Raw genomic sequence first — 14,668 nt, forward strand, 5'->3', positions numbered from 1 at the left:
AAAGAGGTTACTAATCATTCTTATCTTTAAACCATGCAATTTGTTTTCATCTGGCACCTTCTCCTTATCTGGCCGTCACCATCTATACGCATTAACGGAGTGCAAAATCTTTCTACAAATGGATTTACTACAAGTATTAGGACAAACCCAAAGCAAGAGTGAGCTCTTGGCCTATACTTAAAATGTGGTACATTTCCTTCCATTACTTGATCAGTATCATCATGCAGTAATTTCCAGCTGAAAAGTGGAAGTAACATTTGGAGTCACTTGGCAGAAAACCTTCCTAGAGGAAAATTTACTGAAGTTCAGCTCTCTTTGTATGTGGGCTGTTCGTTTTCCCCTTGCTGGGAAATCAGTGGCTAGCTTGTATCTTTTATTTGGGATTTGGCCCTTTAAAAAAAGGAAAAGATATGTGCATCTGAAAATCTACACTATATATAGTCACCTCCATCTTCCCTGTTCAACCCCTGTAACACTGGGCCCACAAAGGATTGCTGCTTTCCTTATTAGTAAAGAGACAAGCTGAGAACTACAAACGCTCACACTGGGTGGATACAGAAAAGGCAGGAGAAAGTCAGACCTGTTCCCAGCCCTTTGTCCCTCCACTTGTATGAGGTCCCTTTGCCAGCGTTCTCCATGGGGACACAAATCTAAGGGCCACACTAAGCATGATGTTCTGCAAGCCTTTACTTTATTTTATTGTTAATGAATACCTGGCATATAGGATGGGGAGGACCAAGCTTTACATCAGTTTCATTGCTGATTAATTTTAAAGCGTTTTATTTCTTGCTAGCCACTACGACAGCTTTGTTACAGGGCAACCTATAAATACTGCAAGCAAATAATAAATGAATAAAGCAAATAAGCTGGCACCAGGTCAGAATTTCCACCAGATGCTTGTTTGGCATTCTTGCAGAGTGAAAGGCAGAGCAAAAAAGGGCTGCTTCTTTTTTTGTTTCTAACCAGTTTTCCATTAGGAACCAAGGAAGCTGCCTTGTACTGAATCAGTCCATTGGTCCAGCCAGCTCCGTACTGTCTACACTAATGGCAGCAGCTTGCATAAACAGCTTTGTTGTTGTTTTCTATTACTGTGAACTGCTCTGTGATCCTCAGACGAAATTTGAAATTTGACTATTACTACTACTACTACTACTACTATTATTATTATTATTATTATTATGTTGGGGTGGTGGTTGGTTAGCATTAGAAAAGAAGGAAGAAGATTCTAGTCTAGTATCACTTTTCTATTCTTTCCTTAACAACAACAAAATTGCCACTGCTTCAGTCAGCAACCCATTAGCATTATTTTCTTCCTTACAAGGGCCCAATGTGAATGATGCCATATCATTACATAATACCATCTGCAGGGGCATTTTGGGGGGGAAGTGGGGAAGATAATTTTAAAAATGAAACTGCTACCATCTGATCATGCTTCTGGACAAAACAGTTATAATATGACTGACTGTTTGGTCATGGGGGGATTTCTGTGATCATGAAGACAGCCCCTGCAGAAGCATCCGTAAGTGGAGACTGCCTGCAAGGATTTCCCCACCTCCCAGTGTCTGTCATGCTAGAGACCTGTGTTCTAAGACATCTTCATGGTGTCATTAACCATGATTCATGGACCAGCTTGTTTGCCTTCTTTCATGGGTTTTCCCACTGCAAAACAAAGACAGATTTGTTTTTATGGAGCATTCTTGTGGCAACTGGAAAAAAATTATCGCACTAATGAGGCCTGTTTGAGCATCAACAGCGAGATGAGAAGCAGGACTTCTGTATCTTTTTTTAAAAAAATATCTTCTTATTTTGAAGCTGGGTTTTTTCCATCATTGAGGCGAGAGAGAAAAATCATAAAGGGTGTCCCACTGAAAATTAACAAGGCAGTCGCCATGGTGCAGAGGAATGCAGTAACACTAAGAGGAACTGAATAGATAAGATGACTCCCTGGGAAAGAAGAAAGACTGAAAGCTACTCATGACATTGAGATATAGATGGGATGGGGTGTTGATTTGCCAGTGCTAAGTCTCCTCCTGCCTGCAATTATGTACTACTCCTAAAACACATAACTACCTCTCTACAATATATTCAGCAGGCCTATCACAACAATTTACATAGTATACTATTTCAGATTAAACATATTAGGAAGAAATCTAGCTGGACTGAATAATAAATAACAGCATACGTAAACATCTTGGTCTTTCCAGATGCTAAAAACCTTTTGTATCCCCCTACTTTCAAGGCTTCACTAACACTGGCATTGATCCAACACAAGCATCATTATCTCATCTTCAATTAATAGATGGTAGGAGACAAGGGACACTCAGATAGCAACCCTATCTACACTTAATAGGGAGCAAGTCCCATTGAACTCATTGGAACACTTTGGGCCAGGAGCCAATTCTACCCTCCTAAATGCTGCCACCACCCCTGGGCTTTAGGTCTGAAGGAAAGACAGTTATCTTTACAAGAGATTTGTAGGTGAACCAGAAATTGCTCCTTTACCTGCAGAGACGTCAGGCAGACAGTAGTTTATTCAAAGATTGTATGTTTAAAAAGACCCCTTTCTCTAATAACATAAGCAAGTTGCATAAGAAAAGGGTAGGCTCTCTTGATGGACAGTTCACCAAGTGAGTTCAGGCACTGCCCTAAGTGCAATGCACGGCCTTCAAAGTATCAATAGCACACTCCTCCTTCTCTGAGTACGGAATGATTGTTGTTATTACCATTTATTTATATACTGCTTTTTAAACCAAAGTGTCCCCCAAAGAGATTAAACACACATTCAAACGCAAACAAATGATTCTATGAAACACACACACACACACACACACACACACACACGTGTACAATAAAATGCCATATATCAATTTGATGTTTTATTGTGTTTTTAATATTTTGTTGGGAGCCACCCAGAGTGGCTGGGGCAACCTAGTCAGATGTGTGGCATATAAATAATGAAATTATTATTCTTATTACTCAGCAAGCAAAACAGTGTAAGACAGCAATGTCACAACACAGGAGGATTAAACAGTGCTCTCCCTAAACCTACATAACTAACACTGAGGGGCTAGAAACTTGAACAGACAATAATAAACAGTAAAAGAAGCCTAACCCACTTAGAAGAATTAAGGGTTCAGGGTGAACAAGTAAACAATGGAAATAATGGCCAAAAAGGGAATGCTTCCAAATATCAATAGCTGTCAAGTACAATCCTTCAAAAGCTTAGGACAAAAAAAGATATTGATATTGGCCTTTGCTTCTTTAGAATGACCAAATGAGCCCTTACACAATGATTCTCCCCAATGCCTGCTGGTTGGTTTCCATGTTTGACAGAAGAAATTGAAAGTTGCTCAGTTGCTCTACTACTACACCTGAAGCTAAGAGCCAAAGGCCCAGAGCAGGCCTCTACCTTAAATGGTGTGTGCTGGTGTTCAAAGGGAAAACCATTTCCACAGACATTTAAAAAAATCAAAAAATGGTACTGTATATGATTCGCTTTAGGACATTAAACATGAAAAGTGGCTGGCCCATATTCTCAAAAAAAGTAAGCATAATTTTTAACTCAGGAGACTCAGATGGTTTATGCAGTCATAAACAGTCACCAAAAAATGTAGCTATTTATGAAGTGCTTTACTGATTTGACTGATTTTCTGGAAGACCAGAAAACCAAATGCAACAAGATGAACGGGGGGGGGGGGGGGAGCAGAGGGTATTTTATTGTTACGTGAGGTGTATATTCTCTACATGTGGCAAGCAGGGGTTTTCTAGCCTTTATTGGAAAGACTTGGCTTAACTAATATTGAAAACCTATAGTAGGGGAATGTGCTTTTTCTCCCCTCAACCCAGCCGCCCCCTAAGAAAAGTTTACAATTTTCCTGCATTAATGATTACCTGAACTTCCAAACAATGCTGAACTACCTCGAACTTGTTCTTTCACTGTGTAGCTATAGCTTCAATTATATTCGATAATTGTACCTACTTTCCTGCGAGCGATTCGTGTGCTGCTTTAATTAAAACAAACAGTGTTTCTCTCATTATTAGAAATGAAACAACAAGACTAAATTAACCCAACCCAGATTACACACCAAACAGACTGCAACATAACATTTCAAATGGATTTTGACATATTTTCCCACAGATCAAGTTCAACAAGTTGAACAGCTTCTGCAATTGGAAAGACACATCTGCATCGCCCTGTTGAGATACCTGAGCAGTGAAAGCAAAAAACCACCCCACATCCTAAGTGAAAACTTCTAGTCTACCTTAGAGCCTACAGCCTGGTGATCACCACCTTCAAAGCAAAATTGTATTTTTCACTGAGACTGTTGGCTCCTGGGTTTGTATACTGAATATAGTGGGAGATGGAGAGATACAGGTAAGTCAGCATTTCACTCAAGACAGGCCACAGGCATGTGGAACAACTGGATGAAACACAATTCCACACAGATTCAGACATTATTCACTTGCACCAGTTTATCACTTCCCTTCCTCTCCTTTCTTCCCTTTGCTCCAGAGGTTTGGGGAACCCCCAGAAGCAGATCTGAGGAAGGCAAGAGGGGAAAGAGGGAGAGCGTGCAAAATCCTTGCACCAATGGAACACTTGCCGTAACACTACATGGAATTCTATCCTAAACTTCATGAGACTTAATGTTTCTATGCATGTGTGTCAAGTTGGGGAAGTTTACATGTGGTGGCTTTCTCTTTTTATATTCACAAGGGGATATGTATGTGTGAAGCAATTGCCGCTTTAAAGATTCAAAAGTTGCTATGTCACAGAAAAATGCCTGAAACCTACCTAGCAAGTTCTAGAGTTTTTTCTTATGAACACTTAGTCCAATGCTATACTCAATAGGATCAAGGTAAAACAAAACAAAACAAAACAAAACAAAACAAAACAAAAAAGAGTCACAAAATATGACTGTCTTCCTTCTGGGTTTGAACCCCCATCAGATTAACAGAACGGTAAAACTGACCCAAGGTTCCTCAATATTATTATAGTTTATCATTAATAATTAGACAAAAGCCATAGTGCTTCTAAAGAAGAAGCAGGGAATTAAAGGATGCTTTGGAAAGTGTCCAGGAATGCGTTTTCTCCAAGTATCCTAGTATTTCAAGACTGCCCCATGAAAGTCGGATGCGGCTGATAAATTATTATTCAGCAACCTACAATTTCCCCCTTTCTCACACATAACTCACAATACATCAGAGGCTAAAAATAAACGGCTCCACACACTTAAGAGCCACTTGTAAGTGAGCAGCCCTGATCCTGTTTACTTTGTTGTCACAAAACTAGGGCAATCTTGCTCTCAATTAACCACTTGGTGTGTGCAGACACCAAGCTACCAGGAGGAACGAAATGCCAAGTTCTAACTTTCACTGCTTTGCCATCCTTTCATTTCTTGATCAAAGACTCATGTGAGCACCACTAATTTGCTAAGAAATTAAACATGAAAGGGGAACGCAATTCTGCAACTCACTGAAGAACACTGTGGGCAGTTAATGATTAATTAGCATTATAATACGTGACAGGCTGGTTTCACAGAAGCAGCTTGTTTTGATTCTGAATTTGTTCAGTAGAGGAAATCTTTAAGGATGATGCCAGAACTCCTGTGGCAAGCAGTGCCAGTAAGTTACCCTCAGGTTTGGCAGAGCTGCCGCATGGATCATGTAGTTAAAGTCTGGCCAAGGTAGATGCTTTACAGACAACTCCAAATCTTGTAAGGTTTGTCCACTGACCCTGGGAGGACTCAGGATAGAGCCTCTAAAATGAACACATCCTTGACTTACAAGTTGCAAAAACAAAAACAAAACAAACGCAGGTGCAAGCTGCTGAAGCAATTCATTTGAAATGATACAGAAGTACCATTTCGGAGGATGGCTTCTGCATGCTGTAAACAACAAAGCACAAGGATTCTACAGGTTTTGTTTCTAGGTGAAAGGTTGAACGCTTAAGGTAGGCCTTGAATGATGACAAAATTACGCTAATGGATGCTTTTCATGAATGATATGGGACACAATGCACTAAAGACAGCAGCTTATAAGAAGAATCAGGAGTCCTTTTTATTCAAAGAACTGCTTTAGTATCCCCAAACTTCAGCAGCTCACAAGTTTTATATGCTAAATAACCGAAGTCAGGAGGAACATAAAACTTCCACAGTCAGATCAATAGTCCACTGAGCCTTGTAACCTCTCTCTTAGGCTTACAGGAAAACACTAGCCAATGATCTTCATAGCTTCAAAAGCTAATGGGAAAGATCACCTAGATCAATTACTTTGTGCTTGCCCCATTGCTGCTCTTTCTAGAAGTGCTGCTGGAGACAAGTTCATAGTCTAGAATGGATCATTGCTCTCACACAATAATGGAAGTTTTATGTTCCTGTCTTCAGCCAGGTGTCGCATCATGCAAAGCTTAACTACTGTAGTTGGGTAGCTACAGAATCCACTGAGACAGGAAAGCTGAATTCCCTACTGTTCCTTGGGTAACCATTTTCCAAATATGATTTCTTGCCTTGCAATGTAAAAATAAACAGAGCTTATCCTGTTCGCCTGCAGAAAAGACAAAGAGCAGAACAATAGTCTCACTCTTCTATATGTAACACTCCTCCATTGCTAGAGCTGGCATTTATATTCAACAAGCCAGCTTCAGTGGAGAAAAAGGACAGAAATAACAAAAAATGAGGAAAATCCACATAAGTCCATCTACAGTGCAATATTCGTGCTTCCTGAAGAACCATATCCAAGAAGTCATTATTCTGCAGGGTATTATGAAAAGGGGATTATCTAAATGACTGATTATTTGGTAATTTTGACTGTTATTTTAACCTATCTTCAGGGCTCTTGAGTTCCAGTAGAACCCTATGGCCAAGCTAAAGAGTCATCTCAGTACACAGCTACTATTGGGAAAAGTAAATAATCATGCAACATGTGGGCACCCTTGCCATTGAACTGAGATGTATAACCATTTTAACTTGGCTCTGAAGTTTTTACTTACTTGCCCTAAAATAATGGTAAGGACTGTGCAACCTGAACCTTCACACAGCTCTGAAACGCAACAGTGTTTGATTAACATATTTATTTGCATGTTGATTTTTCTCACAGCATTTGGTTTCACTGGGTTAAGAAACAGAACTGTCCCAATCTTCCAAGCCTTACTCATGTGAGTTGCTTTTAAGGCCTATTCTAATGAGTAGGAGGATGAATGATTAATAGACAGCTCCTCTCTTACCGCAACAGCATGCAATGCCTTACTCAAGATGGGCTTACCAATAGTTATATTAGTGCAATATTTCAACATGCAACATTACTCCATCACAAATACTGAAGGATCAAGGGTGTTACAGCCTTTGAAGTGAAGTTGCTTGGGGCAAGGATCTGTTTGACAAAGAACACATTCTTTGTGCTACTCTCTGTACAGCAGAACAAACAGGAGTCAAGCTGAATGAAAAGTGTCTTATTTATTTACACACAAGAAATGCTCCCCTTTGCAGTGCTCACCTTGGTGGGGTGGATGGCTTCCAGTATCTGCAGAAAAGGTACTGCCCATCAGCATTGACCAGATGAGGAAGGTCCCGATATGGGACATTCTGGGGAGTCTTCCGTGGGGAACTTTCCTCTGGCATTCTAGAAGAGTGACCTACAAGGCGTGGAAAGAGGAAACACACACTTTTAAGAATAATTGCTGGAAAGAGTCGGCATGCAAAGGAATCCGTGAACACCATACAAGGAAGAGAGTAATCCACAGATCAACTTGCACTATCCAAGTAAACCTCTTCCACTTTCCAAAGATGCACAAACCTAGGCTGGATTTCTTCTGCTCCATGCAACTGCTCTGCAGATTGAAGGCTCACATTTTCTTTTTGCAGGAAGAAAATGCTCAAAGGGTAGAAAGGAGAAAGAGCACCCAACCACACTGCCTCATTATGGCTTGTAGTCCCCCCCCCCCCTCATCTCCCATCTGTGTTTATTTTCCCTCAGTTTAGGGAAGCGGATCTTACACACACAAAAAAGATTTTAGCTGCAATCAAGTGCAAATTGTGAAGCTCCTGTATGGATACAAGAAGCCAGCTGCATAAAAGATTCATCATCTCTCTTTTTTAAAAAAAACAACACACATATCTCCAAAGAACGGCACAAGAGACACTGTAATGAGGTGACTGACACTGCCTTGTTGCTATGATCCTTTCTGACATGTGAGGGAAGGGAGGGTAAAAGAAAACCCCATACAGAACGTCGTAACAAACCTGATTTCATCCTGTGCACGGTTTGCCGGCATTGCAAGTCAAATGCAATCAAGGAGAGCGCTCTGCACGTCGCCGAGGAGCCGCAGGAACACCCCGCCTAACACCCAGCACCCCGCTAGTGGCTAGATCAATTCTTCACCGTTGCAAACGGCAGCTAACTGAGCCGCTACCAGCAGCAATGCTCACTTCCCACCCCTCCTTTGCAAGCTCCTGTGCTCTACAGGGGCTGGGCTGCCTGCGATCGGTTCTCGCTCTAGCTCTTCCCCCTCCCGCGCTCCTCTTTGCAAGCGCTCTCTCGCAGGAGGAAACTGGTCTTAATCAATTTACCACTTCTTGCTAATTTCAACACTCCCCCACCCCGCGCCGTTCTTCTTAAGCAAATCGCGCGTGTGGGCTGGTGGGAGGAAGAAGGTGGGTGATAAAGTGTAGCCGGGGTGGGGGGAGCAAACAACAAGCAACAGTCCGCTTCCCAGAAGCTGCTCTCTCTCTCTCTCTACTCGCACACGCGCTCGTACACAAACATCAAAGGCACCTTGAACATTCAGCCATGGACCGGTTAAACTGAAAGTTCCCAGGCGGGGCCGGCTGCAGGTTGCTTTCAAACTTTGCTGCCAATACGAGGTCAAGGGAAGAGATGGAAGGGGGAGGAGAGAGATGTATTTACTGCTGCGACCCCGGTTGGAAAATACCTGGGGTCCCTCCTGCCTTTTCCTTTCCGCAAGATCTGCTTCCAAACACCCGGGTATTAAAGCCACCGGGTAACTGCATTTGAAAAGCAAGCAACCTTCCCCCCCCGACCGCACGCCCTCTGCTTGTGTGTTTTAGGGTTTCAGGAAAGGCAACGGGGAGACCCGATTTCCGCCCGTGTTGCGGAGCTGCAGCAGCGAGCAAGGAGCAGATTCGGATCCAAGCAGGCGCCCGCCGCGAGAGGACGCGATCCGCAACTCCGCCGAGGCGCGGGAGTTGCCTTTCCCGGCGGCGGCGGCGGTGGAGGCGGGGATTGTGGCGGGCGGGCGAGAGGAGAGGGCTTCGTTACCAGGTGCCGAGATGCGCCGCGCTCGCCGGGCTGCTTGCCGGGGGTGGTGCCAGGCGCGGAGCCGCTCGCAGGCAGGTAGACCTTACAAAGCGCCCGAGAGGTTTATTCTAAGGCCGAGGAAATAAACGCCTTCCCTTTCTGGTAGGGCAGGCAGGCGCACAGGAGGAGGAGCGGCGGCGGCGGCGGCAGAAGGAGCTCTTCCCCACCTCCCCCGCGCCTTGCTGCGAGAGATCTTCCCACTGGTGGCCACGCGCGGAGACCTGGCTTGCTGGCCACGCCTGGGGCCGGGTGACTCCCCTGGGGCGCGTGAACGGAGCCCTTCTTCCTCCTCCCCCGCGCCGAACCCAGAATCTGAGGGCAGCGCGGTACTATTCCTCCTTGGTGGCGCCTCTCGAGGAGAAACTAAGGAGGCCTCCACCTCCGCATACCTAACAAGCACCTCCGCCCGAGGGGTAAAGCTGCCAGTGGACAGGTGGTGCCACTTGGCGGGGGTTCTGAGGGCAGAAGGCCTGGGCGCCGCTCAGTGGCGGACCCTGAGGCTTGGGGGGGGGGGGGGCTCTTCGCAACCAACAACAAGGCCTGGGTAACCATTGTTATCATCTTCACGGGGGTTGCTCCACGGCAGATCACCACGTGTGTGTTTTGTTCTGTTTTTTTTTAAAAACAACTTTACTACTACATTTCAGATTTCGATTAAAATTGCTGCACTGGGTTGGCTCACATGAAAAAGTCACGTGTGAATCCCCCCCCCCCCCCATGCCTTTATAGTTTTCAAGTTATGAGGAAGATGAAAAATAGGGAAATGTTATATACATGCGTGAATAAAGTTGCTTCTTTATTCGCCGCTCCAGGATTAGGGACCCTGAAGATTTAAGCTTCATTAGTTTCATAATAGATCTGGCCCCATTTAGGGGAATGAGCAGGTGAGGCCCTGGAATACAGCACACTTAGCTCATGGCATTGAGGCACCACATAATACTGCTATTGAAAAGGGGGGGGGGGTCATAAGACCAAAGTTTAAAATTGCCTAGATCAGGGGTCAGCAAACTTTTTCAGCAGGGGGCCGGTCCACTGTCCCTCAGACCTTGTGGGGGCTGGACTATATTTTGAAGGGGGAAAAATGAATGGATTCCCATGCCCCACAAATAACCCAGAGATGCATTTTAAATAAAAGCACACATTCTACTCATGTAAAAACACACTGATTTCGGAATGTCCGCGGGCCAGATTTCGAAGGCGATTGGGCCAGATCCGGCCCAGGTTGCCTACCCATGGCCTAGATGCATCCCTGACTGTAGCTATTCTAAACAAGGGGAAGGAGCACCAGCACTGATTTACAGAGCCCCCCCCCCATACATTTTGTGGCACCCTCTCTCAGCCGCTGATTTTTGAAGGTGTGTGGTTTGAGTAAAATTGGTGGTAGATTGTTTGCGGTTTATGGTTTATTAATCCTCCACCACCAACAATCTCTGTAATTTTGAGCACTAAATCTGAGAGTAGCTCCTGAACCTTAGGTACACAGCTGTAATTTATTGTGAATTACAGTTAGGAGTGTTACTATTAATAGTGCCAAGCATAAATAATAATAGGGATTTTGTTTTGCATTCTGAATACATGGGCCTGACTATGGAGGATAGAGTCAGAATTGTATGGAGTATGAGTGTAAGCTTTGGAAAGTCTCCTGTTCAAATGCTGCCTCAGCGATAAACTCATTAGGTGACCTCAGCCCCACGGCTCTAATGTGTATAATAATAATAATAATAATAATAATAATAATAGGGTTATGCATGGCATACAAAAGGACAAACAGCAGCCAGTTGTCATAGGTAGTTAAAGGACCAAATATCCAGCTACATAAAAGTAGCTTCATATGCTTGTTCTGATATACCATTCAGAATTATTGAGTTTATCTATGTAGAATACACTGTACAAAGGCTGCTCATATATGCTGCTACTATTAATGGTCTCCTGAGTCCACTAAAAAATTAAAAAGCACAGAGAGTCGCTCAGAAATTTTTATGTTATATGGTGGCACACAAATGTCATTAATAAATAAATATACATTCAAATCACAAACTTCAACATCAGAACATATAATCTCATATATTTATCTAGATATATATGTTTGGAACTACAGCTCCCACCAGCCCCAACCATCTGGCTAGCTGGGGCTTATGGGAGTTTTAATCCAGAATACCTGGAGGGCACCAGCTTGGCAAAGTCTGGCCTAGAATAACAGATGCAATGGGAAATGCCATTTTCTCTAAAGGTTTGCTTTTCATCCTAGAAAGTAAAGTCCTTGTAGAATACAGTGAGCATCCTTTATGAGTTGTACTTGTGGTCAGATAACTATAATAAAAATGTAGGCCAACTTTGTTACGAACAAATTGAGTGAAAAGTTATTTATGGCAATTAACTTTGACTTAAGAGCCAAAGTTACTTCTTGATTTAATGAGAACTTCATGAACGTGTTTAAAACTCTCCCATGAAAAACAGTGGTATATAAAGGGCTCAGTTTCTGTTAACTTGTGCCCTTAAAATAGTCTACTGCCTTCTACTTCTTATGAGGCCTAGACGGGCTCTCTCTTTGCTTCAAAACTGATGCATTATTTCAGTGATTTTTGAACTGCTAAAATCCTAAGGCTCCAGCTGGATCTGAACACTTCTGGCTCATGAAATCTACATTCTCTCAAGTGACTGAAGATCTAATGGCATGGTAACAAACAAGTCAAACAAGTGAATCTTTCAGAGCATGTGCCAGATTTTCCTAATCCCAACAGACTCTGTTGGGATTTTGAAATGTTGCCTTCATATTATGCCATTTCCTGTAATCCAGAAAGCTAATCAATGCCTTGAGATGCCACAGAATGTCTTGTCTGTTTTCAAGGATGCTTCACAAATACAAAATGTCGCTGCTCACATTTTCAAAACAAAGGGATATACTAGCAAAGCTGATCAGAGCCTTATTATGTATTGGTTCTGCAGAAGAAATATATATAAAGCAAAGGAGATGGATAGCAATTATTCACACAAAACAAGCAAGGAAATGATAGAAACAAGTTGTTGGGCTGTAAAGAATTCTTCAGGCTGATGTGCATTATTAAAATGAGGATTCAGGAGACTTCTAAACTGCTAGCTTTCTATGTCAGGGGAGTGCAACCTCATATAAAATAGGCTGAACACCATCTCCCTGGACATAACCAGGACATGCCCACAGCACCTCCATCTTGTCATTATTCAACTGTAGTTTATTAGCACGCATTCAGCCAACCTTTGCTTTTTCTTATATGATTCTGCCAAGACACGCTGTCTAAACACAGTTCAATTACATTCTGTTTAGTATAACTTTCCATACAGATGAAACAGAGTAACATGCCATCACCTTCCATTGGGGACATTCTTCTTTGGAGATCCTTCCAAAGTAATTGTAAAGGCCAACCCCTTCTGAACATCCCCAAAATTATGTAAGGAGGTTTTGGTGTGGTTCCATTTATGAACTTCTGGAATACACAACTGCCAAGGTCAAGATTAACTGAAGCTACTCTGATGCTGAAGTAACCATGGGAGGGCAATCACACAGGCATGTCTCTGGATTAAATATAGGATGGGACTGGCACCTCCAAAGATCCCCTGATGCTTGTTGAAGTAGTGCAATCATGAGCTATAAAATAAAATAAAATCAGGTACAATGTTTTATTATCTTTCATACTTTCCTCTGAATATTTTATTTGGAGCACATTCTATGCAACCTACTGGGAAAATGGGTAGTCAAACCTTTTCAGTCTCACCCTCATAATGCAGCCAATTATATATATATTTTTCTTTCAGATGCCTATCAATGTCCAATAGCCTCTAGCACCTTAAGAATTACAGTAAACAGTATCTGAAAAACTAGGCATTATGCCCAGGTAAATTTCAAATATGGAACAAAAGCCAAGGAGAGGAAATGAAAATGCCAACAACAACAACAACAAATTGAAAAAGTACTCTCAAACCACATTAATAATAAAAAAGAAATCCAAAGCAGATTTTCCTCCTTTTATAGCTTATATGAAATCACATAAAAGGATTTTATTAAAACTTCAAATAGTAAAAAGCAGAATTACAGACTTCCACATATTGTAACATCTTCAGAGTCCATGAATTTCTTTAATAAGCAGGATGGAGGCCTCCAAACAGAGCAGGCAATGGGGGAAAGAGCCTTTTAAACTTTTAAGTATGAAATGTCTTTAATAAAACTAATAAATTAAAATGACTTATTTGTCAACCAGCTGTAATTGCGTGATGTGCTATTTAAAAGATTCAGGAAGTGTCAAATCACCTTTCTGATTTATGTGAAACCTACAATGAACTTTTGGGTTACAATGTGTGTTAATCAGTAGTTCCTGTGAAAGCAAATTCAGAGTGGTAAAAACAAAAATGAGATTGCAGAGAGCTCTAAAAGGATCTCGCCAAGCTGGGGGTTGGTTTCAGACTTCATTCCTGCCACTGAGAGCATCACCTGAGCAGAGTTCTGCCCCCAAGATGCTCTTGCCAGCACTTTTGCCAATCTCTTCCTCTCATTGGAGCCTCCACCGGCCATCTAGTGCCCTCTCGCACGGTTCCAGAGGGTCAGGGAACCTACCTGAATAGTGTGGGAGGTGGTGCTGGAGCACCAGAACAGGGAAGGAGCCTTTATATCCATCTATGGAAGGCAAAGTCTGGATCCTAAGCAAATGGGCAGTAAAGGTGTGGTTCAATGGCACATGAATGCAGATGCCAGACTCTTCAGTAGTTGGGGCACTAAACCAGCATCACGAGAAGCAACCACAGCAGATACCTTGCAAAAGCAGGTGTCCTTTTCGCCCCAGAATTATACCATGACTCCGGCTGTGTGCATAACCCTGTTCAGCCGGAATTACAACCAGCAGTGGTATAAAGAGGTGTGGGTCTGCTGTGTGCAGTACAATACAAGCTGTAAAGAATGCCACATGCACCAGCATCCCTGTTGAAAGCTGCCATGTGATCAGCTTCGTCGCTGAAAAACGCAGGAAGTAAAAAGACAGCACACCAATAGAAGTGGAGAGTGTCCTGAACGAGACTTACATTTAAATGGAAGATGTTACTTGCTTACTGTATGTTTGGGATGGCTATAGTGCCTGCGGTGCTAAAATGAAAATGTAACGCATGCCAATATGTACAAAACCCCTCCCATGGTAGGATAATGGGCCATAGCTCAGTAGTAGAACCCATGCTTTGCATGCAGACAGTCCCAGGTTCATTCCTCCTCCAGGCAAGGCTAGGAAAAATCTGTGCCTGAAACCCTGGAGATCCACTGCCAGTTAATGCAGGCAAAGCTGAGCTAAATGGAACAATGGCAGCTTCCTACACCCTAGGTTAGTCCATGTTCTAA

The 14,668-nt window shown here is 42.8% G+C and overlaps 1 protein-coding gene across 9 annotated transcripts in view; it reads right to left on the reverse strand.

Moving 5' to 3' along the window:
* MGLL (monoglyceride lipase) overlaps positions 1-14,668 on the reverse strand; it is a 150,443-nt gene that overhangs the window by 73,424 nt on the left and 62,351 nt on the right. Inside the window, exons 1-2 of one of the 9 annotated variants that reach the window (XM_083418767.1) lie at positions 9,277-9,640; positions 7,495-7,633 (exon numbers count right to left, since the gene is read on the reverse strand). In XM_083418767.1, the coding sequence (XP_083274893.1) occupies positions 7,495-7,619 (125 nt within the window). In that variant the 5' untranslated portion in view covers positions 7,620-7,633; positions 9,277-9,640. Of the gene's footprint in view, positions 1-7,494; positions 7,634-7,794; positions 8,180-8,240; positions 9,641-14,668 lie in introns of those variants that run through there. The other 8 variants (XM_083418765.1, XM_083418771.1, XM_083418768.1 and 5 more) reach the window with 8 other exon arrangements.

Source organism: Podarcis tiliguerta (genome assembly GCF_965153285.1).
Source record: "Podarcis tiliguerta genome assembly, chromosome: 2".
In the NCBI taxonomy this organism is placed as follows: Eukaryota; Metazoa; Chordata; class Lepidosauria; order Squamata; family Lacertidae; genus Podarcis; species Podarcis tiliguerta.